This window comes from Trichoderma evansii (assembly GCF_050947405.1).
Source record: "Trichoderma evansii strain SZMC 28006 chromosome Unknown GGI43scaffold_11, whole genome shotgun sequence".
Classification (NCBI taxonomy): Eukaryota; Fungi; Ascomycota; class Sordariomycetes; order Hypocreales; family Hypocreaceae; genus Trichoderma; species Trichoderma evansii.
In genome coordinates, this window is record NW_028145195.1 from 47086 (window position 1) to 68849 (window position 21764).

Here is a 21764-nt window from a genome sequence, read left to right on the forward strand (position 1 = left end):
CACAGAGGCTGCTTTAAGTATGACAGCCGAGTTAACTGATTTAACTAAGGCACTCCGCCTTTTTATAAGAGTTATACAAGCATTACAGAGACTGGGTCTTGCTATGGGACTCGCCGCGCTATATTAAAAAAATAAAGACCTAGATATATATTACCAAGCTATTTTATTAAATGAATAAGAACACTGGCTAGAAGTGATAGCAGATGAGATTAACTTGTTAAAAGAAAATAAAACATGGGAACTAGTTAATCTACCACTAGATTAAAAACTTTTTTAAGGGAAATAAGTATATAAGACTAAACAGGATAGTAAAGGCGTTACTATCTGTTATAAGGTATAATATATAATTAAAGGCTTTAATTAAAAAGAAGGGGTTAATTATTATAAGACTTTTGCCATGGTAATAAAATTAATAAGCTATAAAATCCTTTTTACTTTTACAGCAGTAAATAACTTAAAAATTAAATAAATAAATATAAAAACTGTTTTTTTATATAGTAAAATTAATAAGAAAATTTATATTAAGTAACTAGAAGGTTTTAATAATTAAACTAGTAAAGACTGCTGTTTAAATAAAATATTATATAATTTAAAACAGGTATTAAAGATCTAGTATTAAACACTTATAAATTTCCTTATTAATCTAGATATTTACCTAATTTTTATAAAAGAAAGAGTATTTATAAAAAAATATATAATTATTATTATTTATATAAATAATTTATTATTATTTAAACTAGATAAATAATAAATATAGAAAATTAAAAATGCTTTAAGTTAGAATTTTTATATAATTAACTTTAAACCCTGTAAATATTACCTTGGATTTTTAATTAAAAGAAATTAAACCTAGTAATATATTTACTTATTATAAAAAAGCTATATTTAAAAAATACTATTATAATATAAAATAAATAAATATAATCTAGTAAAAACACTTATATAATTAAATATTTTAAATATTAATAATAAATTAAATGCTATAAAGGAAAAAAAAACAGCCTATATAAAATAATTAGAATCCTTTATATAAGTAATACTAGGTACATGACTAGATATTACTTTTCTAGTTTTTTTTTATAGTTATTTTATAAGTAATCTAAAACCTTTACATATATAAGTTATTAAATAACTTTTCTATTACCTTTAAGCTATACAAGACTATAGCCTTGTTTTTAAAAAAAAACTTTAACTATTATAAGGCTATATAGATGCCAATTATATAAGTAATAAATCAAGTAAGTAATTAATATACAGCTATGTTTTTAATATAAGCTCTGGTGTTATAAGTTAGTTTTTTAAGAAATAAATAATAATAGCATTTTTAATATATAAAGTGGAATATATAAGATAAATATAAGTAATAAAAAAAGCTATTTAATTATAAAAATTACTTATAACACTTACTTTTACCTTAAATCTTACTACTGCGCTAACATATATCTTTACAGATAATTAAAGAGCTATTAGTTTTATAAAAAATCTTAAATTTTATAGCTATATAAAATATATTAATATATAATATTATTAAATTAAAGAAAAGATTTAAAATAAAAAAATAAATTTATTATATATACTTTTAGCTAATAAAATAGCAGATAAAATAATTAAGCTGCTGCTAGCTAAGGCTTTTTATAAGTTTAAAGATATAATTAGGGTTAAGAAGCTGTGATTTAACAAGTTATAGACTTGCTAGTTTAAGTGGGAGTCAGGAGCTTTAAAATAGCACTACCTTACACTTTACTCTTATTACTTATTTACCTTATACCTTATTTTTATTATTACTTATTCCCTTGTCTTATAGACCTTTTGTTTATTAAAGGCTACTACAAGAGGTAAGTTGTATAGAGATATAAGAGGCCTATTTGCAGAATTGACCTGTAGCTAGCTTGAGTGGGAGTGTTGAACAAGGAAATACTAGTCTGATCTAGCTATGTGGGTCATATAGATTTTACATATATAAGAGGTCCTGCCTCTTGACTTCTTGACTAGACAATTTAAGACCTTTTTTAATAATAATAATAACTTATTATTATACTATTTACGTTTGACACAGACCGAGATCAACGTTGTGAGGCAGAGAAACGTCACCGTCTTTGCGGATGGCCAGATTGACCGTTCGCCGTGTGGCTCTGGAACTTGCGCGAGGCTGGCCGTTTTGTTCGCGCAAGGCAGGGTGGAACCCGGATCATCAAAGCTTTTGCATCGCTCCATTATAGGCTCAAGATTTGAGGCAGACATTGTTTCTTCAGTACAGAGCCCTGTGGATGGATTTCCGGCTTGTATTCCGCGTGTTAGAGGTCGAGCCAACTTGGTTGGCCAGATGAAGTTTTTCATCGATCCTGAGGATGAAATCTCCCCTGGCTTTCTGCTACGATGAATGTGAGCGCCAGATTAGTAGCCATGGTAGTACCTATATGGAGTAGACAGAATAATCGGTAGATATAAAGAAAGCAAGCAAGCATTACAAATAATATTATATATCAAACCAAGCATTGTTGGTGCAAAGCATGTGTGTTCCAGCTTTGACTCTGGCCGTCAGTTCTCTCGTTCTCCATGTGCTTGGAATATCTCAGATCGTCATCCACTGTTATTAGGCCGACCTATTTAGTGCGACACATGTTTTTGTGGCTTGGTGGCGTCCCATTTTGGTGACATCTCGTACTAATTGTCGGGCCCACATGCCGATATAGAACCCGACAGTCGGCAGCTCCAACATTGCCACTACAGTTTTCCCGATATTCTAATTCAATTCAGCGGTAACTGGGTTCTTCAACCATCGGCACGACCGCATGTACCTGCTGGGTATCATCAAAACGTCGTCGCCATGTCGCAGAGCATCCACGGGCGAGATAGAGTCGGGAGACGATGCCTGAGGGCGTAAGTAGCCCTGGACAATCGGCATAACAGTCCGTATACTGATACGATACCTTGGGTGGGCCAGGTGCATCCGATGCCGTGACATGAAGGTTCGGTGCTCGGGCACAGTTCCATGCACACGATGCCAACGAAAGAGAGAGACATGTCTCTTCGGCCGCGAAGATACGCGTGTGACCGTCTCACAAAGGCATGAGCTTCTATGCTCTCCAAGATAAGATAGTCAAAGCCCATCATTTGCTAATGTCATTGACAGTTACCTTGAATCACTGGAGAGTCGAGTCCAGCGAGCGCAAGCTCCCCAGCTACCTACTCAGCTACCGACACCTCAAACACACCCTGGGCTGTCTCAGAGCTTCACAGTCTCACCGCCGCCATCCACAGCCCAAACTCGTAGCAGCAACAAAGAATCAGGTAAATGATGCTCAATTTACGAGAAACATGTCTCTCTAAAGCAACTATCATTTATTGACGGCCGTCATCTCGCTTGTAGGAAGGCTAAATACAGGCGTGATTGGTGGAGACGACTCGTTCGCCTCTCAATATAGAGATTCATTCCCGGCTGAATTCAATCGCAACCCTCTCGTGGATAGTCAGGATCAATATGCTCTTGACCCGCATGGGAAATACTGTAAGAATTCGTAATCAAGCCTCGCAATCAACGACTACCTAGGTATTCATTAGATGGCCAACTTACTGTTTTTAGGGTACGTTGGACCAACGTCGTCGTGGGCATTTTGTAGGCGCGTTCTTGCAGTTATTGGCAACCGGATGCCCATGCCAGAAGCACCAGTCGACCCGTGGGATCTGGAAACATTGAACCTGACCTGGAATCCAATTGGGATGAATGAGCAACCTGACGTGGACAACTTACCTGCGCACGACTACGCCCTATTCCTCGCGTCTTCAGTAAAATACTACTTGGGATCTTTGTACGAAATCATAAATCATGACTCATTTATCCAACAGATGGAGCGCTTTTATGAGGCACCACAACAAGTGGCTAGCCAGTCTAGACTCTGGTATGCGCAGTTTCTCCTGGTTATCGCGTTCGGCGAGGCCTTTACACGCATTAGCTCTCCAAAATCTGTTGCAGGGATCAATTATGCTTCTCGAGCGATGGCTTTGATTCCCAATGTCATTAATATAGACAGAAACACCATGGTGGCCGTTGAAACTTTTTGCCTCGCGGCAATTTATTTCCAGGCTGTGGACTTGAGGCTGATGGCATTTCAACTAGTATGCTGCCAATTCCCCTTCTTTAACCCAATCCAACTAACCTGAGACAGATTGGACAAGGTTTGCGTCTTTGTGTCATTGAAGGGTGGCATAGACATATGCCACCTGCGCAAGTAGGTGTAGATCACTCGCAACGATGCAACACCATATTCTGGACTGCCTACATACTTGATCGAGAGTTTGGAACCTTGGTCGGGGCACCTAGTTCAATACGAGACGAAGACATAACAACAAAGTTGCCGACAGAGATTGATAACTTTGCAAGATCGACGGCTTTGGAGCTGCAGATTCGGCTTGCTCGGCTAACGGCCAAGATTTTGGGTGGTGAGTGACTTCAGGATCGGCTCCTAAAGTGGCGAGTTGGTTTCTTACAAGGATATGACAGGCGTCTATGGCGTAGATCGCAACTTTAGTGGAACTTTGGTTAAAGATACACAGTCCGTGCTGCAGAGTATTGCAGACATCTCCCGAGACCTGACGGTCTATTTGGAAACTAAACTACACGGGACTGATATTCGCACGTCTAAGATTGCCACTAGATTGATTCTTTCCTACCATCACGTATGTCTACTTCTTGTTCGCGCAAGCATCACAAGCTAACCGTGGCCACGTGCAGTGTGTGGTGTTGACGACTCGACCATTGGTAATGTGCTTGTTGCAGAGACGACTGGCTCATAGGGGCAAGGATGGCCCAAATAGTTCTATCAATTCTTTGCTGCAGTCTTGCACCTATTCAGCCGTGAATATACTACGAACACTGAAGGCTCTCAGCGACAGTAACCTCATAGGTATTTGCCCCCGTCCCTTTACGCTGACAGGACTAAGATGAAACACATGTAGACTCATTCCTCCCTTTTCAACTTGAAACAGCATTTTCCTCCGCATTTCTGCTTTGCCTCATTGATGCTATACTACCAGACTTTGTCCCAGATAAGTCATGGCTAGTAGCTGCACACGAAATATTTGACATTATGATAGCTCGAGGCAGTCCAGCAGCCAGGCTACGAAAGAGGGAATTCCAACGTCTGGAACATATACTAGTTTCTTATCTACGGGAGAGGCTCGAGGAAGCTGACAGGCTTTTGGAGGTATCTAACCAGAATAATGCTAGACTCGACATTGAAGGAAGCAGTCAAAGTATGGCTTACCACGCGACCGAGACTGAGGTTATGGATGGCTTTTCTTCTTGGGGACTTTTGGGTCCTGACGGTTTTCCAATGTCGCCGACTGAGATCCTCGTCTTGGCCGAGGAGCTTCAGGTGGACGACTTTATTGATCATAGCTAAATTAAGATTGCCGTTAGCAGTCCTCAAAGCATCAAAAGAGGACAGGCGACTCATAAACGTGAATAATTTAGTAGCTTAATTGGATATGCAAATTGATAATTTGTGGTAGAGCAAAAGTTCTATGGTCTTGACCACTCCTCTGCAGTTCAGCCATTTTAACGTAGAAACCGATATATCTCTCAGTGGCAGTTATAGCAAATCAAGGCTCTCCTCAGATGATAGGAACAGCCATTGAATTCTACCATACCCCAGGGAGAACACGGCCAGTTTACCACAATTGGCTATTCCCGCTGCCAGATTCTTGTGGGGCGTCGGTAGGTGGAGCCGACAACTCTCGGATGATCCATATCCACTTTGAGATTTATATGCCATCAAAAGGGTCCAGCTTTCTCCTCTACGCTATACCATGATAGATGTGCAACTAAATTAACAACCACAACTATTCCCCGATTTTCGGAGTTTCCAGACAGGGGTTCGTCTTTATATGGGACGCCAAGTGACTGTCCAGAAGCAATACGGCACCTGAAATTGTGACTTCGCTTCCTTCAGCACTTCCTAAGAGTTCTCGCCATGCCGCTCACTATCCTCTCAGACGCTGATGTCAAGACCCTTTTCCAAGGTCTCACTCAGAATGATGTTATGAGTTTGTGCGCAGCTCTCAGTCAAGCGCTCACCAAATTCTCATGTAGTACTGAACGCCAATATCAGCCCCATTGCTCCGTCATCACACGGCCCGGGCAGCAAGTCACTTTATTCATGCCTGCAACAACCGAGCAGCTAGTGGACGTCAAGATTGTGGGAATTAGGCCGTCGCCGGTCACCGCTAGTCTTGAATCTGGCGAGCAGCCCAAACCCCAGCCTGGGTTGCAAAGCTCTCTCACAGTGTGTGACTCCCTAGGCAGAGCAATCGGAATCCTCGACGCCGCCGAACTCACAGCATTCCGCACAGCTTTAGGATCAATGCTTCTATACAAGCTGAGGCAAGTCACAGAGCATATAGTCGTTTTTGGAGCCGGCAAACAGGCACTGTGGCATATTCGTCTTGCAGTAATCCTACGTGGGAACGATATTCGTAGAATCACAATTGTGAATCTCTCAAAGCATAGAACATTGGAATTAATTCAGACTTTGCAAGAGGCGGGATATCCCTCACACATTACTATCGAACCTTTGGATAGAGGGAATACATCTGACTCTGCCATGGAAGACATCATAGCAGGGGCTGATGTTATATTCTGCACAACGCCAAGCACAAAACCGTTATTTCCTACCTCGTTTTTAACATCGGAGCAGGCCCGAAGCAAGTCGCGTTTTATTTCAGCCATTGGATCCTATCGACTAGATATGGCAGAAATTGATCCTGAGCTTTTAAAGGCTGTAACAAATCCTGAGGGAACATTCTCAAGTCAAGTTTGGCGTGGTTATATCGCTGTCGATAGTGCTGATGGGTGTTTGCAAGAGGCGGGTGAATTGGTCATGGCTGACCTCACCAGTTCTCAGATGCTTGAAGTGGGTCAAATCCACAAAGAATCAGACAAAGGCATGGAGAGCTGGCTTAGATCTGGGTTTGTCGTCTACAAGAGTGTCGGTATTGGGATTATGGATATTGTCATTGGTGAATACCTCATTGGCCTCGCAAGATCAAAGGAGATTGGTCTCACTTCACACAATTTCTAATATTATCAATTCGTCTATTCAAAGTCTTTATATTTTATATGTCTTTGTTGTTATAGAGCCCAGTGTCCTTTCAACTTAGTCCAAGTCATCTATCACTTCGTGCTAGATTTGAGCGGCAGTTGCATAAGGACGCTAGTTGAATTTCGAGTAGTGCCGGATCAAGCGCACCATGCCACATTTTGTATGGCTAAGTAAGCCCGACTTCCGTATTGTTACAATGAAAAGAATAGTTCGGTAATCCGGGAAGAGGATGCCGCATATATGTCTAATACCCCTTTGCGATCTTCAGGGACCTTCAGGGACACGTGGGACTAGCGTTTCTTCATTCAGCTTCCACGCTATCTGCTACTGCTATGTGCCGACAGCCCGACCCCTGTTTGAAGGATCAAAGCAATATTACCAGGGGTTGTGCAGTAGTTTACTCTCCACCTCGCAAATATATTCCTACCATGGGATGCGGTTTGAAACCAGCTAGCTAGGTACTGAGGTTGGCCATTAAAACCTAATGAAGCAAAGTCTACTCCATACAGTTGTTAAGAAAATACCAACTCAAGTTACTGCGTTTAATAGTGCACTGATAAAATATTTTTGGTCAAAACCCAGGTTGCATTCACACTCAACGAGTGCTGCCTGGAAGGAATGTCGCTTATCATAGCACTAGGTAACAATAACCGGCGCTAACCACAAAAGTAATTCACAGCTATTCGGGTATAAGCAGCTCCCGCACCTTTGAAAGTAAACGCGTATTCCGTGTAAGCTACGGCAATGCTAATAATAATAGAGAAAGGCGTAAGGATTTTTCAATTTACAGAGGAATGAACATTTCCATTGTAGCAGGTGTTAAAGAATCAGGAGACGGCAGTGTAAATTAATTGAACTGACTACTCATACGCGGCTTTGCTCACTACGTATACTCCAGGTAATATAAATTAAAAACTAAAATCATACGGCTTGGCATCTATGCTCATTACGCCACACTTGGCCTTGGTCGAATTTCTATTAGGCCACTCTTCGGCCCTAAGTACCCTGGACCCCGGATAGACGGATGTTTTAAGCAGCATAATATACCGAAAGAGAAGGTTGTGAGTCCTATTCCATGCTCAAATCATGGTACATCTTTACACCCGAGCCAATCATGTTCAACTAACCCAGCTATAGGATTCAAAGACTTACTCTCACTGTCTGATAGTAACCAAAACTAGACAACCTCAACAGTTTTTCGAGTTCCTAATGAGATTGTATTGTCAGCATCAACATCATCAAAGTGGACGAGGGCAAGGGTTGAAAGAGAAGTTAGGTTCTAGCATCGGTGAAATAGACTCTCCAGGAGAAATAGAAGATGCCACAATTCTCAACAAGAGAATCATCTATAAAGAGAGACCTCGCTCCAGAGCTCTTTCCATGATACCAGCTTCAATCACAAGTACTTCAATTTCCCGTAATCAAAGAGTTTCATATTACCTATTTTTGACGCTGTTCATTTACGTCTACAATGGCTCGTTTGACTTACATCTCGCTACTTGGCCTTGCCAGCTCTGCCCTTGCCGCTCCTCAGCCGGCATTGACTGGTACTGAAGGCACGATTGCATCAACTGTTCGAATTGCGGGCCCCACAGCCGCTCCCAATGTTCATGGTCTACTCATTGACAGCCCTCCTCAATTCTTGACCATCACTGTTATTAACAGCCATGGTGATGCTATTTCGACCTCGCACGCTCACGACCCCAGCGGCCCTTCCGCTGTGTCGGGTAATGTCGGTCCCGGCACTATGGCTGCAGGTGCCACTGCTGCCTTTGCTGTACCAACTGGTTGGATTGGTAATGTTGCCATTAACGACGCTGGCTGGGCTATTACTGGCGATGATTCCCTGATTGAGGGTAACTTTATTGTTCCTTCTGGGTCCAGCATTGCGGTAGCCGATGTTGATATCTCTTATGTGTAAGTTATAAACTGCCATTTACTTTTTCCCTTCTTTCTTCTTGCTAATGAGTTTATAGAAACGGTTTCTCCGTTGCCATTGTTTGCTCTTGTGATGGACAGATTGTGACTGGCTGCAACAAGAACTTGTTCACCCTCAATTCTTGCGCTGTAAGTTGAAGTGCATGTATAATTATGCAATTAGTTGTTGCTAACATTTAACAAAGGACAACGACGGGCAAAATGCTTGTGTTAACCCGCTCAGAAGCGACGAAGGAGCCACGTCTGCTGCGCCTTTCTTCGCCCCCTGCCAGGGCGCTGCCTGGACTTATGTCAATGATGGCGCAGCAAACTCCTTCGGACAGTGCCAGTCAGGTCAAATCACCTGCTGTGTTGGCGCTGCTTGCCCTCCTAACCCTAGACAGCCATAAAACTTTAACAATTTCGGTCTAGGCTGAAGACAAGGAGAATTTTGCTGCAACCCTGAAAGCATCGGGCATTTGATATCCCTGTCTTCATTCATAAATTATCCGAAGTATTTGTTCTTCTTTATAATCGCTTTATGTATATAGCCACTCAAGACACATACAAGATACATATTTATATAGAATTATATATTAGCTGCGTAAATCAATTGCGTCTTTCTTATCGCAAATCCTTGTGCATTATAAAAGTCTTTTATATGTCCACGGTGAAAACAATATTTTAATTATTTACGGGTGCGTGTTTCTTGCATGCTTTTTAGGCTTTTGCGGTGGATAAAAAATCTCAAGACAGTCCAGTAGCACAAAATAGCTATCTACAGGAGCAGAGCGATTGACAATTGTGCTTATCCAGCAGGTCCTTTAACATCTACTAAGCCATGTTCGGCCTTTTTCGAGTTGAATAAACTGGTAATGAACAAAAGTTGACTACAATATTCAGCAATCTTTATCTGAAGCAGTATATTTCGCGTTTAATTGACTATTTATTTCAAACTATCATATGTACATCGGTATAATCTCCAAACAAACGTCGCGGTTCTAGTTAGGCCCATTGCCCGAGCCGTAGGGGCTAAAAGTGTATTGAACTCCCAAGGGAGAAAGGGCAGGTCCACCATTCTCTAGCAGCACCTTGGAATTGTCCGCCGTACCAAAGTAAGAATAGCGGTAGACGCATGCATTGTTATCGAGGAACGGGATTGCTGATCGCAAAAACGTGCTCTGCTGGTCAATTGTACCGGATGCTTGGAACTATTCGAGTAGTTAATATGTTGGCAGTTATTATTTCTCTTGGTAGAAGTTGCTGCGGGCAACATACCTCTGTGAGCCAGACTTGACGGCCATTGCCAAGTGCGCATATGCTGTTGACCCAGTTTTCCAGATCGGCCTCAAGGGTATAATCATTGTACCAGTGAATTGGGATGAAGTCAATGTGGCAGTCGCTGCAGGCCTGCAAGAATTGGCTCAGCCAGTTGTAACCGTCATTAGAGACGGCAGGAGCACCGAGTTGGGCATGGCCAACGAAAGGCTCCATGTATTGCCTCCAAGCTGCAGCAGCATCACTGGGGCTCAGGTTGGCCTGGCCAGCTTGCTCTGGTTCGTTAAAGGCCAGCAAGTGCCCTGAACCACCATTGTTAAGCCAATACCAAGCATTGTCAAACCATTGGGTTGTGTGGTAGCTCTGCGTGCCCCACAGCATGGGTACAAACTCCGCCCAGCTTTGCTTCTGGGTGGTTGTGCTATCCCAGTTGTATTGCCAGTTGACCTGCGAACCATAGCCGTTCCACGACCCGCTAAACTGCGAGATGGGGACATCATCGTTGGCAGCCAAGCCACGCTTTGGCCATGGATCAGCAAGAGACAAGGTGAATAGGGAAGCGGCTACGCCTATCCTTTTGCTGGAGAAAAGCATGTTGGCTGAGTGGTGTTATATATGAAGATCGAATGTATAAGTGTATGTGAAGCTGCTAATACAAGTCCTCGATCTCGGAACAGCAAACGAAGCAAAGAGATTTAAGGTGTAACTTAAATGTCACAATCCTGATACTGGCGGCGATTTTATTGTATTACAAGAGCATTCAGTCTACCATATATAGTTTCCAAACAATCGATCATGTTATTCTGTTGAAGGATTTTACTCTGCTGAAGGATTTTTCTTCTTCCTCTACTTTTTTTCACTTTCTACTTTTGAACTAATAAGAAATAAGCGTAAAATGCATGTTAATCGCTCTCTTTGTAATATGAAATGTGTACCTTGTCGGATGATTTTCAGGTACGTCTTCAAGTTGGTTGCTAAAAGTGGGACTAACTCACAGCCACTGGCACCCAACCCTGGCTCGCGCTATGCGATATCCGGCATCGGACGGGTTATACTACCAGCATAACAATGCCTAGAACTGCTGCCTTGAATCCTTTATCTGTGGGTACATCTTCATTGTTTCTACAAAAGGAAGGCAAAGACGATTTAATTTCCAATAAGTATACTTAATAGGCACGGATGGATCCTGCCGATATAAAGCCGCATCAGACTATCACATAAGATATAGAATCCTTTCAATACTATAATGGTACTCATCCTTTGCAGCTCTTCTCCTTCTGTATTTATCATAGGCAATTTATAACTGTTAACCAAGCTTGGTTATTCTCATTACTCAGAGCCGAATTCGGTTACAACTCTCCTCAACTGACTCGGTTCTACCGCAGCACGCCATTGAAACTATGGAACTAGTGGATCCTGTCAATAACACTGAGCTTATTCAAGAACTCGAGTCTCTTGGTAACTACCGAAGGGAAGGCAGTTGTGAAAAAAGAATAGTAAAACATGACAAGATATAACCTTGAAGCAAGGTTAATTATCCCAGTCTCGCATTGACGTATTAATAAGAGAGAAAAGTATATAAATGACATCTCGTCTTTCAATCTGACCATCAAACAAGCATTGTTTAAACAAAGGTTATTCATTCACCTGCTATAATCATGCGTTTCATCTCTTTTCTCTCTCTTGTTGGCGCTGCCATCGCGCTACCAACAACTGAAAGCTCCGCGGCCGCTCCTACTAATGGCACCGTGCCTGATATCAATGCTATCAAAGCTGTGTCACAGAATAAGTTTACAAGCTATCAGACGGGTGGCTTATCGCGCCAGTCTGTCAAGTCGGATGGAGCAAAGTCCAAGCGTGACTGGACATGCAGCACTTCTCCAATTTTGACTTGGGGTGACAGCGACACTGGTGGCAAGGGCGTCACCATCACCAACGCTGACACCGAATGGCGAGGCTTTTACATCTACCACAACAACTGTGATACCGTTCCATGGAAGTACATTTGGGTCGGGGCCAACCAGACTCAGTTTGTTTCCTTCCCTGATGGCTTTGAAGGCCGTATTCAACGTGGAGTCGACCAGTACATGCTCAACGGCCAGGCACAGTGGCTCGGCTCATGGTATGAAGTCAGCTGGGATGGAAATGGTGTCGGTTGGAGCGATGTCTCTCTCATCCGTGGATGCGACGGTGCTGTTCTGACTTGGTCTTTGGATAACTCTGGGGCTTGGAAGGGATTCACACAATGGATCTTGGACGGTGCACCTACTGGAGCGTATGATATGAAGAATGACGGACAATGGGTTATCAAGGCGACAGAGGCGCTCGATGCCTCAATCAACACAATCCCTCGCGACTGGGATCTCCAGCAGGTTGGCTCCAACTACGTTTATGTTGATGACTCGCACGGCAGCCCAGTCATTGCATCCAGCAACGGTCGTTTCGGTACTTACTGGCCCGCTGGCCGAGCATAAAAGCGGCATTATTGTATATATGGAGTATAGTTAATACATTTGAGAGTATATATGTACATAAATCTATCAAGTATTGTATAATTACTGTGGAGACGCTCTATATTTACCGAATACATTGATGTAACCTAGCCTCCTTGTCAGACTATGTCACGTCAGAACGTTAAAATACGAGAGCGACTATGTCAGAAGCTGTGTATACTGTACGGTTCGTGAAATATAGCGGTGGTAGTACCGTGGTACTGAAATTATTGGAGCATTGTTAAGGACGTTTCAGCATCATAAGCAATACAGTGGCAATTGCAAGGAGTGCTGAAAGACATTGCGGCGCTGAAGTTCTCATGGCAGCGTGTTTGAATGCGTTGCGGTGTAATTGTTAGTCAACTATATACAGTTGCTCTATAGAATTTTCTCTCAATGTTTCCTAAAAAGCTACTCGCTTGGTTATATCAACCAATTAGCAATATATAACGAGAAATAGTAGTTTTTTTCTTTATCTATATTTTAGATACTAGCTGTAAATATACTACTAATATGTATAAGAGCCTTTTTTTTACATTATATATATAAAAGAGTCAAATACAATCCTAGATATAGGGTAAGATGTGGTTGCAGTAAAGGATTCAGGGGGATTCAGGATCCATTGCTGCGGCACGTGGCGTGAGATGAGCCTAGACTATTTTGGATGAGTGCCCCTTTTCCCCAGCAATCCTCACGAAGCCCGTCTCTTCTTGTAAGTGGAGCTTCATGGCCCATGGCTGCAAGACTCCATTCACGACACAAATCTCTCAATGCTCACCAAATTTAGAAATAACCCTTTTAAGAAATAGGCTCGATAATAAAGGTTATTTGTAAGCACGAAATACGATAGTGAGCGTAGAGAGACTGCTAATATTGTATATCACCGCATATCACCGTATATTACCGCATCTCCGTACAGAACTGTGTGTCGTATATCGGAGAATAGAAACGTTTACTATTACACTAAGCTTTATAAACCGCAGAATTGAGCCCAATACAGGGAAAAAACATATAGGCGTTTCTGTATAAATAACTTCTTAGTGCTGCTATTTGCACAATACCCGGGCAGTGTGTGTCAACACGAATGAGATACTAAAACATGTACCCACTTTACTCGATTAAAGCTTCAATACATGTGCTACATAGATAGATGCACTAATGTATTACTTGTGTTGATACTAACAAAGGCAGCGGTGGCTTATGCTGGTTTAATACTGGGTACAAAGTTATGCATTCCATTTGAGCAGAATATTGTTCCCGCGTCTACATTGTTGTGGCGCCCGCTGCGGTATTAGTGTTCTTGCAATACTCAATATGGCGTGCCGCAACATACCGCACGTCAGCGCAGCTAAATCGTCGGATCGTTGCCGTAGTGGGGTTCAAACACCCAAACGGGGTATAAGTTGCCAGACTTTAACAGCACAATCTCACACTGTCTTCTCGGCAAGATTATTTCGATGACTCGCGGGTCAGCAAAATATCTATATCTTTAGTAAACCTATCGGTAGACGAGGATCGATCTTTCTCTGTGCAGATAAGACTAGTCCGCAGACCTTGCGTTAAGCCCACTAAAGCCACCAATGATGGTATCAAAATACCTCGGGGCAGATTGTGGTCATGGCGTTATGTTGCACTGGCGGTGGTACTTTTGATCTTTGGAGTAAGCCAGCTGAGCAAATTGCCCTTGATTCCAAAAATTAGATGAGAAGCGATGTGAATTACACTAGTAGCAAGCCCGATGACTCGATTGCGCGTTTCCTAATACGAGTTCGCTCAAGTGGTATTGGAAACGACTCTTCTGGTCAAATACATGCTATTTTACTCAGAAATCATGATTTAAATGCTCAAATTGAATTGTACCTCACAGCTTATAGCCGTACGACCATGACAATGAGAGTCTGCTCGTTGGTTGAAGCCGCTGTGAAAAATAACTTGAACGACAGACACAAACAGGTCTAGTGGCAGCTTTATTCGAATTCATGAATAGATGCTAGCTATCAAAATCCATAATAAATATAATGGCTATAATTTACGCCAAAGGAATTAATTTACCCAGTACACTTGGACATGGCAACATCGGCTTGCGAATAGTTTAGTCGCGTGGCTAAGGCCAGATGGATCAGTAACACATTGCTTTTAGCAATTCCCAAAATTCTCTGTGTATTTATAAACATATTCGGCCTTCGGATAGATTTCTTAAATTTCTTACAAATGTGCGTAGCAATGACTTGAATAATCTCCGGCGGCCAAAAATGTCCGCAATCGTTTGCAAATACTGATTAGTTTACTACACACGGAGTTTATCTTAATTACCACTGCAGGGTTACGATAGCATGCTGCAATAATACAACGGACTGAAGAACCCCCAAAAGGTATATATATCTTCCAATGGATACATTTCCATAGTTTCTACAATCTACACTCCGCAATATCGACCTCTAATAGCTTGATATGTTGCCCACTATGAACCGTTTCCTGTCCTTTTTTCTCTATTTCGCTGTCGCCATGTCGACTAGCTTTGAGACTTTAACCTTAAACAAAGATGGCGCTATTTTAAAAGTCACCATCAACAATACCAGAAGCGAGATCAATTTATTTCTCCAGGAAACCGTTGTCGAGCTAACCCAGCTTGTAACACTTCTCCAAAATGATACTTCAACAAAAGTCGTCATCTTCAAAAGCGGTAATCCTGAATTCTTCAGTGCACATTACGACATTTTTCCTACGCCAGGTTAGTCTCTCCTTCATTTAAAAACGATATACTTTAGATATGCTGACCTGCTAGAACTGTGTAGGCGAGCCCGATCCAAGCACGCCTGGGACTGCAGCTTCCAACGGCAAAGTATTCCTGAATATGAGCAATCTACCCCAACCTGTGATTGCCATGGTTGATGGCCCTGCTCGTGGCATAGCAAATGAGTTCCTTGCAGCATGTGATATGCGATTCGCGTCTACGAATGCTCGCTTCGGCAACTTTGAAGCAACTCTCGGCCTACACCCTGGCGCAGGGGGCGTTGCGTGGATGCCATTACATATTGGACGAGCTCGTGCTATAGAATTCGTTCTTTCTGGCAATGATCTTGATCCAAAAACAGCTGAAGAGTACGGTTATGTCAACAAGGCATTCAATACGTCAGCGGAAATGCAGGATTACGTTGAGAAGTTGGCAAAAAGAATTGCTCTATTTCCTCTGGATGGCCTAGCCAGCATAAAAAAGACGGTAACTGATACTATCCAGCCGAAAGCAGAACAAATAGCGATTGAGGGAGCTGAGTGGGATAGACTGGTAGCCCAGAAACTACAATCGGAGCTTGTGGCGAAATTCGTAACACTCAGCAAGAATTTCACCGATATCGAGTTTGAGCTTCATCTCCCACAAGAGGTGGTCGAAGTTTACACCATTTAAATTAATATCCAACGAATATTTTTCTTACTTGTTCCATAATGCTATTTAGGCTATAGCAAAGCTTTAGAATTCGTATTGATATATAGATGTATAAATCTTTGAACTGTGACCAAGTCACCCGCTTCCTCATAATATCGCCCTGATCAATCTTTTATGTAGAGAATATTTGTGAAAAGTCTCGTTTCAGGAAATACTGCTCCACCGTTTCCAATTTGGGAGGCTCCTCCAGCTACAATTAATTCTTTTAGTATATACGTCAAGCACAACAGTTGCATGGAGAACACACTCACGTCTTTTGGGTGAATGACTGTTGGGTCATCTCTGGCTTCATATCCAAACTCTTTAAAATAAAGAAAGCCCTCGTCAACTTCAAGCTTTACATCGGGCGGCAAGAATTCATTTGGCTGGTCACGAGGTACAACCACTACTTCGGATTCGGTCTCGGAGGCTTTTTGGAAAGCTTGTACCATTTCTCGCAGAGTTGCCCACTCTCGGTAAGCAATGAGGTTTTTGCCCGATTTTTCTTGAACTAGAGCCTTGACGAATGGTCCAGTGTCTTCTTCTGCGGCAATCCACGGTAGCTTGAAATCGGCATCCATCGTAGTAATGAATTGGGCGACACCATCCGCGTTCTAAGATACGTCAGTGTTTAAGCTATACGGCTCTGTTACCTGTAATGACTTGCCTTTTGAGGGATAAAGTTTGGGCTTTCCACATAGGTGTTTAAGAATAGACCTGCTTGAAAAAGGCTAGTTTTCGCCCATAGCTGTGAGTGCATCTCTTCAACATAGGCGGATGCGCGCGCTTTTAGGTCAAAGTGATAAACATGGGTGTACTTTCCTCTAGACCACTTTGTCACATTGGAGAGAGTAGACAGAATGAACCTCTCCAAGCGAGGCACTTGAGAAGCGGCATCGATTGCATTCTTCAACTGCTGTAGTTCGCTTTTTCCCGCCAGTATATTTAGCGGCTTCTCGTTGGTGTTCTTATTTTGCTGAACAAGGGCACCGTATATACCCCAAAAGTCGCTCACAACGAATATAGCATTGGCATCCCGAAAAGCGACTGAGAGGCTGGAAAGATTATCCAAATCAGCCTGAACGACTTCTACACCGCGAGCAGAAAGTTCTTTGGCTTTTGCGCTGGAAGGGTTTCGAGTAAGCCCTCTGACACGCCACGCCGCGTCTTTCAAAAAAGCATCCACAACCGAGCGGCCTTGGTTACCAGTCGCACCAAGGACTACAATAAGTTTTCTATCGGCCATTGTAGATTTGGTGTAGGACATAAATGACATGCGCCTGTATGTAATGTGGTTGCTTGGGATGTAAACCAGCTGAGTGTTTCGAGTTTCTATTGTTTTGAGAAACCGGATACTTATACTCGATGCATTTGAGTTTTAGTGAAGGTTAGAAGCCTGAGCTTGCTCCGTAAATTCCTGATAAGTCTTCAAAGCAATTGAAACTGCTAATTGCAGCCCCGATTTATGTGCTGCCAGTGAACTGATTGGTAATTCATGATGAAAAGAGACAAAACAACGCATTCTGAAAACATTTGTAATACCTCCATATTAATAATTAGCGATTGTAAATTAGAAATCAAAAGAGGAGTATAGGGAGACTCGCCAATAGCCCGAGCAAGATACCGATGTATCTTAGTTGCGGAGTGGATTTGCGGATTTGCGGCCGCCGTTTGCGGCCGCAAAACGCGGCTTGGCTCGCCGATTACGTAAAGTCCGCCATAGAGATCCTCGGAGTTACAATACAAAGGCCATATTTTGAGAGATTAAACATCGACTGAATAAACAGCATTTTCCCTTCTACTGTTTCCTAGGAGTAGTCTTATTGTCTTTTAACGTCTTCCACCGCTTTAACAATGCTGCAACACAAGCCGAGTCCCGGTGTAAACAACTCACGACCAATGTGCTTCCAAATAAACGTGGTTCTTTATACGATTTAGCGCACCAGTTAATAATGTGCTACGCTCTATAACTGTCGCGGGCTGGTAAGAGAAACTGCCGGTGATGGTGCGGCTAGAAAAATACCGGTGTAAGTTATTAAGGTGCAGTGGTTTACACAGTACTAGTTTTATCTCCCACAAGTAAACTCCAACAAAAAAACAAAAAACAAAGCAAAACTTGCGACTTGATAATTTTTTTTTCCCCTGAATAGACCAAACACCTTTCGATTCTAAAGCATAATTTTTTTTTAATCGCCATTAAGCCCCGAGCGCGTAGAAAGAGGAAAAGAAATAGAAACTCCAACCATACGAGCCATGTCTTCTGGCAAGACGTCTCCTATCTAGCGGCGGGCCTAACCTCTGACTTGGCATTGGATTTATTGTCCATTGCTACCAAATGAATGTCATTGCTATCGCCATACTCCACTCGGAACGATTTTTGGTACAAAATCCCGTTAGGCTCCGCATCTGGATAAGAGTTTATCCTTTCGACCTGTGATGCAGTACTGTGTCCCAGAGGTAGACGTTTGGGTCGTTTATCGTCTGTCAGTCGATGTGCGTGCCTCGAACTCCTTCCATAGAGTTGTTCCGTCGTGCCCTGTAGCTTAGGGAATAACCGAACGAGCAGAACGCGGAAAGAAGGCAAGCAGATGCAAATAAGCCCAACATTAATTTCCACAACGGACCAGATGCTGACATCAAAGTAGTCCCAGGTAGGGTTTAAGCTACCAGCACGAAATTGTATGATAGTCTGGAGGCGCAAGATGCTAACAATGGTGACACTGACAATACGGTTAGGAAACATACCCAGCAGGTGAGAAAGAGGCTGGTAACTTACAAAGTACCAACACAAAACATTAACCCAACGCCAATTTTACGCCTCCAATCCAGTTTAAGGCTTTTGAGCTGCCACAGAGGGACCGCCAAAACCCATATATCAATCGCTATACTAATAGCAGCATTTGACCAGGTGATGGAGTTTATATCCAAGCATTTACCTTTGTGTACCCCATCCCATTGGTGCCAGTAATAGTCAACTGGTGTGCATTGGAATATAGAAACAATGACAAACGCAACACCATACAACACTGTACCGATAAAAGTCCCCCAAAGTAGGCGGCGTACCGTAGGAACAGAGAAGATGCGAACGTAGAATAACAGAAGCGCGAGCTTACCCAGGCAAATCTCGATAAAGTAAAGAGCCTCTAAAAGCCAAAAGAAAAAGAAGAATCGTGTAATCTCCGATGATGTCAAGGTCCAAATATCACGACCCAGGCCGTTATGCGTCACAAAATAGACACCTATAATGGTACTCGGGGTGCCAACGAGAATAGTGACAAAAGCCACCCAGTCATCGCCGACCAGATCCATCTTGGTCCAGACTTTATATCCAAGTCTCTGAAGAACAAAAAGGCCAGCTATAGTGCTAAGGATGTTGTTGACGGCGACGTATGTTCGTGATCTGTCTCGGAATGGCTGGCCGCAGGCCACGGCTGTTAAATTCATGGTCGCTATGAGCCGCAGTTAGGAGATATTCACGTCGATAACCACTGCGTCCGTAGGACCTACACAGGGCTTCTGTAATAGTGCAAGCTTTCGCAACGCACGCTTGCACATTTTGATGCAGCGTTGGGTTTGTGCACACGCAAGTTGTGTTCGTCAATTGACATGACGATTGGGAAACGGATGTTGCAAGACACTCGCGCTGCGACGGGTAAATAAGAGGAAAATTAGTTGACGAATTCAACACATAGAAAGCCTATTCGAAGCACACACAGCACATTTGGGCATCTCGGCCACGGCTTGGAGGGCTGAGCTGGCATCTTGGCCAAGGGCTTTGGGCACGGCAGCTAGAACCGCGACAGCCAACAGCCATAACTTCATGGCTATCGACTGTACGATGAATCGCCCAGTTCAAGAATCTTCAATAGGAAATATTTAATGGATCATATGAGATCTCCAAAACTTTAGAAGGCGAGCTTCGATGACGTGGGGCTGAGGAAGTCAAAGGTGTTGATAAAGAAATGTATATAGCGGAAGATCAAAAGGGAAAAGGGGGGTGAAATTTCAAGCCACTTCCAATATTATGCTATAGTCTCAGAACAGGGGAAATCACTATACTATATTAGGAACTGTTAGGAATGTAAAACGAGGATTGCCAAACTTGGTGGCTTAGATCTCAGCGTTGAAGATAGATGTGGGCTGCATCGGGAAAGTCGCTGGCAAAGCCTGCCCATCTTTGACACATCCAAAAGCACCATTCCGATATAGGATAATAGGCAAACGAGCTGAAAATTCCAGATGTCATCTTCCGTAGGATGTGTCTATAACATTGGGCGCCGATGCTTCCTTATGCCGTAAAAGTGAAGCGATGGGGGTGGCTCGCACTAGTTTGGCGCCGAGGCGCTGGCTTGAAGCAAAAGCTTGTGCTTCTTCGTTCACGAGCTAGCCTCAATCACATGCATCTCCGTGCCATTCCAGGTGTCTAGGCCAATTGACAACAAACATAAAACAGCAGGGGCATCTCCACAGCAAAGGCCGTATCAGCCTCAATGATTGGGTTGAGCCGGGATGTTTCCGTTTAGTTGCACGGAAGACACTTAGGAATCGTTCCAGCAATTTGTGTGAATTATGCGACATGTCGCGTGCCACTTACTAGCCACGTTTGTTACTATATATTTACTGAAGAAAGTAAAAGAGAAAGAAGGGGCTGAATGAGCTTGGCTATCTGACCCCATGTTCGTAGACAAGTGAGGCTGAATTGTTATCATTCACGGCTTGCAGGAACTTCAAAGGCAACAAGTGCGGAAATGATATGTCTCACAGAGCCATCATGTGCCTCTGCTGTGCTTCCTATTTCTCAAAGGGCTCGCTTGCACAGCTATGAACGACTTCCTAGCATCGCCCGTAAAGCCACCACGTCGCGGATGCAGGCCAGGCCTCATATCCCTGAAACCAACTTGTCTACAGCTCCGCACAAAGGACAAGCCAATAGACGGCAAAGCGGGCAAAGCCTACGATGCGGGTTGCGCTTTCAACGATCTGATCGACAAAGGTCGCGAATAGGTACGGAGACATACGGGCTGAAAGCTGGGGCTTGAAAGGCTTGAAAAATAGTGGCGCCGCATAGTCTGCGACCGGCGCAAAAGCCCCTTGCAGAATGAGGAGCGAACCGAAGCCAATGCTCGCCAGCGGGCGCTCTACCACCACCACATGGGTCGCAATAGGGTTGACGGTGACTTTGGAGCGCCACCGTTACTACAGGTACTTGGGCTAGAATCTATCGGCAAACTCACCAACCAGTTTGGACGGCTGCACGTTAGTCTAGCTGAGGCTTCGCGACGAGAAGTCGTCCAGGAGGGGAATAAGAGCGGGATCTTTTTTCCTCGTTTGGATATACTTGAGCTAAAGAGGAATCTATCTGGTTTGGATACTACTATGTAGCTGCAAGATCCAACACACCTTATCTTAGTACTTCAAGAAGAGGCTTTACCAGGTAGGTAAGGTGGTATTGATTGGGTTCCAATCTGTCAATCCGAGAGGTACCAGGTAATGTGGTAATGAACCTCGGTAAGGATTTTTGACTTTCCGAAAAGGATAGTTCAGGGCAACATG

At 43.0% G+C, this 21764-nt stretch overlaps 8 protein-coding genes across 8 annotated transcripts; 5 read left to right on the plus strand and 3 right to left on the minus strand.

The window, feature by feature from the left end:
• Positions 1–2827: 2827 nt before the first annotated feature.
• Positions 2828–5402, plus strand: GGI43DRAFT_427621 (Zn(II)2Cys6 transcription factor; the record flags this gene model as incomplete). The annotated part of the gene is made up of 10 exons (XM_083208846.1): positions 2828–2880; positions 2945–3067; positions 3134–3291; positions 3428–3508; positions 3584–4116; positions 4167–4440; positions 4502–4677; positions 4733–4904; positions 4957–5204; positions 5277–5402. The coding sequence occupies 10 exons, from the start codon at positions 2828–2830 to the stop codon at positions 5400–5402; spliced, it is 1944 nt and encodes a 647-aa protein (XP_083060019.1).
• Positions 5403–5972: 570 nt separating this feature from the next.
• Positions 5973–7079, plus strand: GGI43DRAFT_427623 (NAD(P)-binding protein; the record flags this gene model as incomplete). The annotated part of the gene is made up of 1 exon (XM_083208847.1): positions 5973–7079. One exon carries the CDS (start codon positions 5973–5975, stop codon positions 7077–7079), a length of 1107 nt encoding a protein of 368 aa, XP_083060020.1.
• A 1492-nt stretch (positions 7080–8571) lies between these two features.
• Positions 8572–9427, plus strand: GGI43DRAFT_384096 (uncharacterized protein; the record flags this gene model as incomplete). Its single annotated transcript, XM_083203472.1, has 3 exons — positions 8572–9017; positions 9077–9167; positions 9224–9427. The coding sequence occupies 3 exons, from the start codon at positions 8572–8574 to the stop codon at positions 9425–9427; spliced, it is 741 nt and encodes a 246-aa protein (XP_083060021.1).
• Positions 9428–10018: 591 nt separating this feature from the next.
• Positions 10019–10889, minus strand: GGI43DRAFT_384097 (uncharacterized protein; the record flags this gene model as incomplete). Its single annotated transcript, XM_083203473.1, has 2 exons — positions 10019–10228; positions 10296–10889. 2 exons carry the CDS (start codon positions 10887–10889, stop codon positions 10019–10021), a joined length of 804 nt encoding a protein of 267 aa, XP_083060022.1.
• A 710-nt stretch (positions 10890–11599) lies between these two features.
• Positions 11600–12782, plus strand: GGI43DRAFT_427631 (uncharacterized protein). Its single transcript, XM_083208848.1, has one exon. The coding sequence runs from the start codon at positions 11954–11956 to the stop codon at positions 12767–12769; it is 816 nt and encodes a 271-aa protein (XP_083060023.1). The 5' UTR covers positions 11600–11953; the 3' UTR covers positions 12770–12782.
• A 2510-nt stretch (positions 12783–15292) lies between these two features.
• GGI43DRAFT_384099 (enoyl-CoA hydratase/isomerase family protein) lies at positions 15293–16193 on the plus strand (the record flags this gene model as incomplete). Its single annotated transcript, XM_083203474.1, has 2 exons — positions 15293–15518; positions 15583–16193. The coding sequence occupies 2 exons, from the start codon at positions 15293–15295 to the stop codon at positions 16191–16193; spliced, it is 837 nt and encodes a 278-aa protein (XP_083060024.1).
• Positions 16194–16344: 151 nt separating this feature from the next.
• GGI43DRAFT_423084 (NmrA/HSCARG family protein) lies at positions 16345–17457 on the minus strand (the record flags this gene model as incomplete). The annotated part of the gene is made up of 3 exons (XM_083208188.1): positions 16345–16422; positions 16484–16825; positions 16879–17457. The coding sequence occupies 3 exons, from the start codon at positions 17455–17457 to the stop codon at positions 16345–16347; spliced, it is 999 nt and encodes a 332-aa protein (XP_083060025.1).
• Positions 17458–18333: 876 nt separating this feature from the next.
• On the minus strand, positions 18334–20159 carry GGI43DRAFT_53729 (CFEM domain-containing protein). The gene is made up of 4 exons (XM_083209975.1): positions 19926–20159; positions 19719–19854; positions 18988–19660; positions 18334–18931 (listed from the first exon to the last, which is right to left on the minus strand). The coding sequence occupies exons 1-4, from the start codon at positions 20031–20033 to the stop codon at positions 18487–18489; spliced, it is 1362 nt and encodes a 453-aa protein (XP_083060026.1). The 5' UTR covers positions 20034–20159; the 3' UTR covers positions 18334–18486.
• Between the last annotated feature and the right edge of the window lie 1605 nt (positions 20160–21764).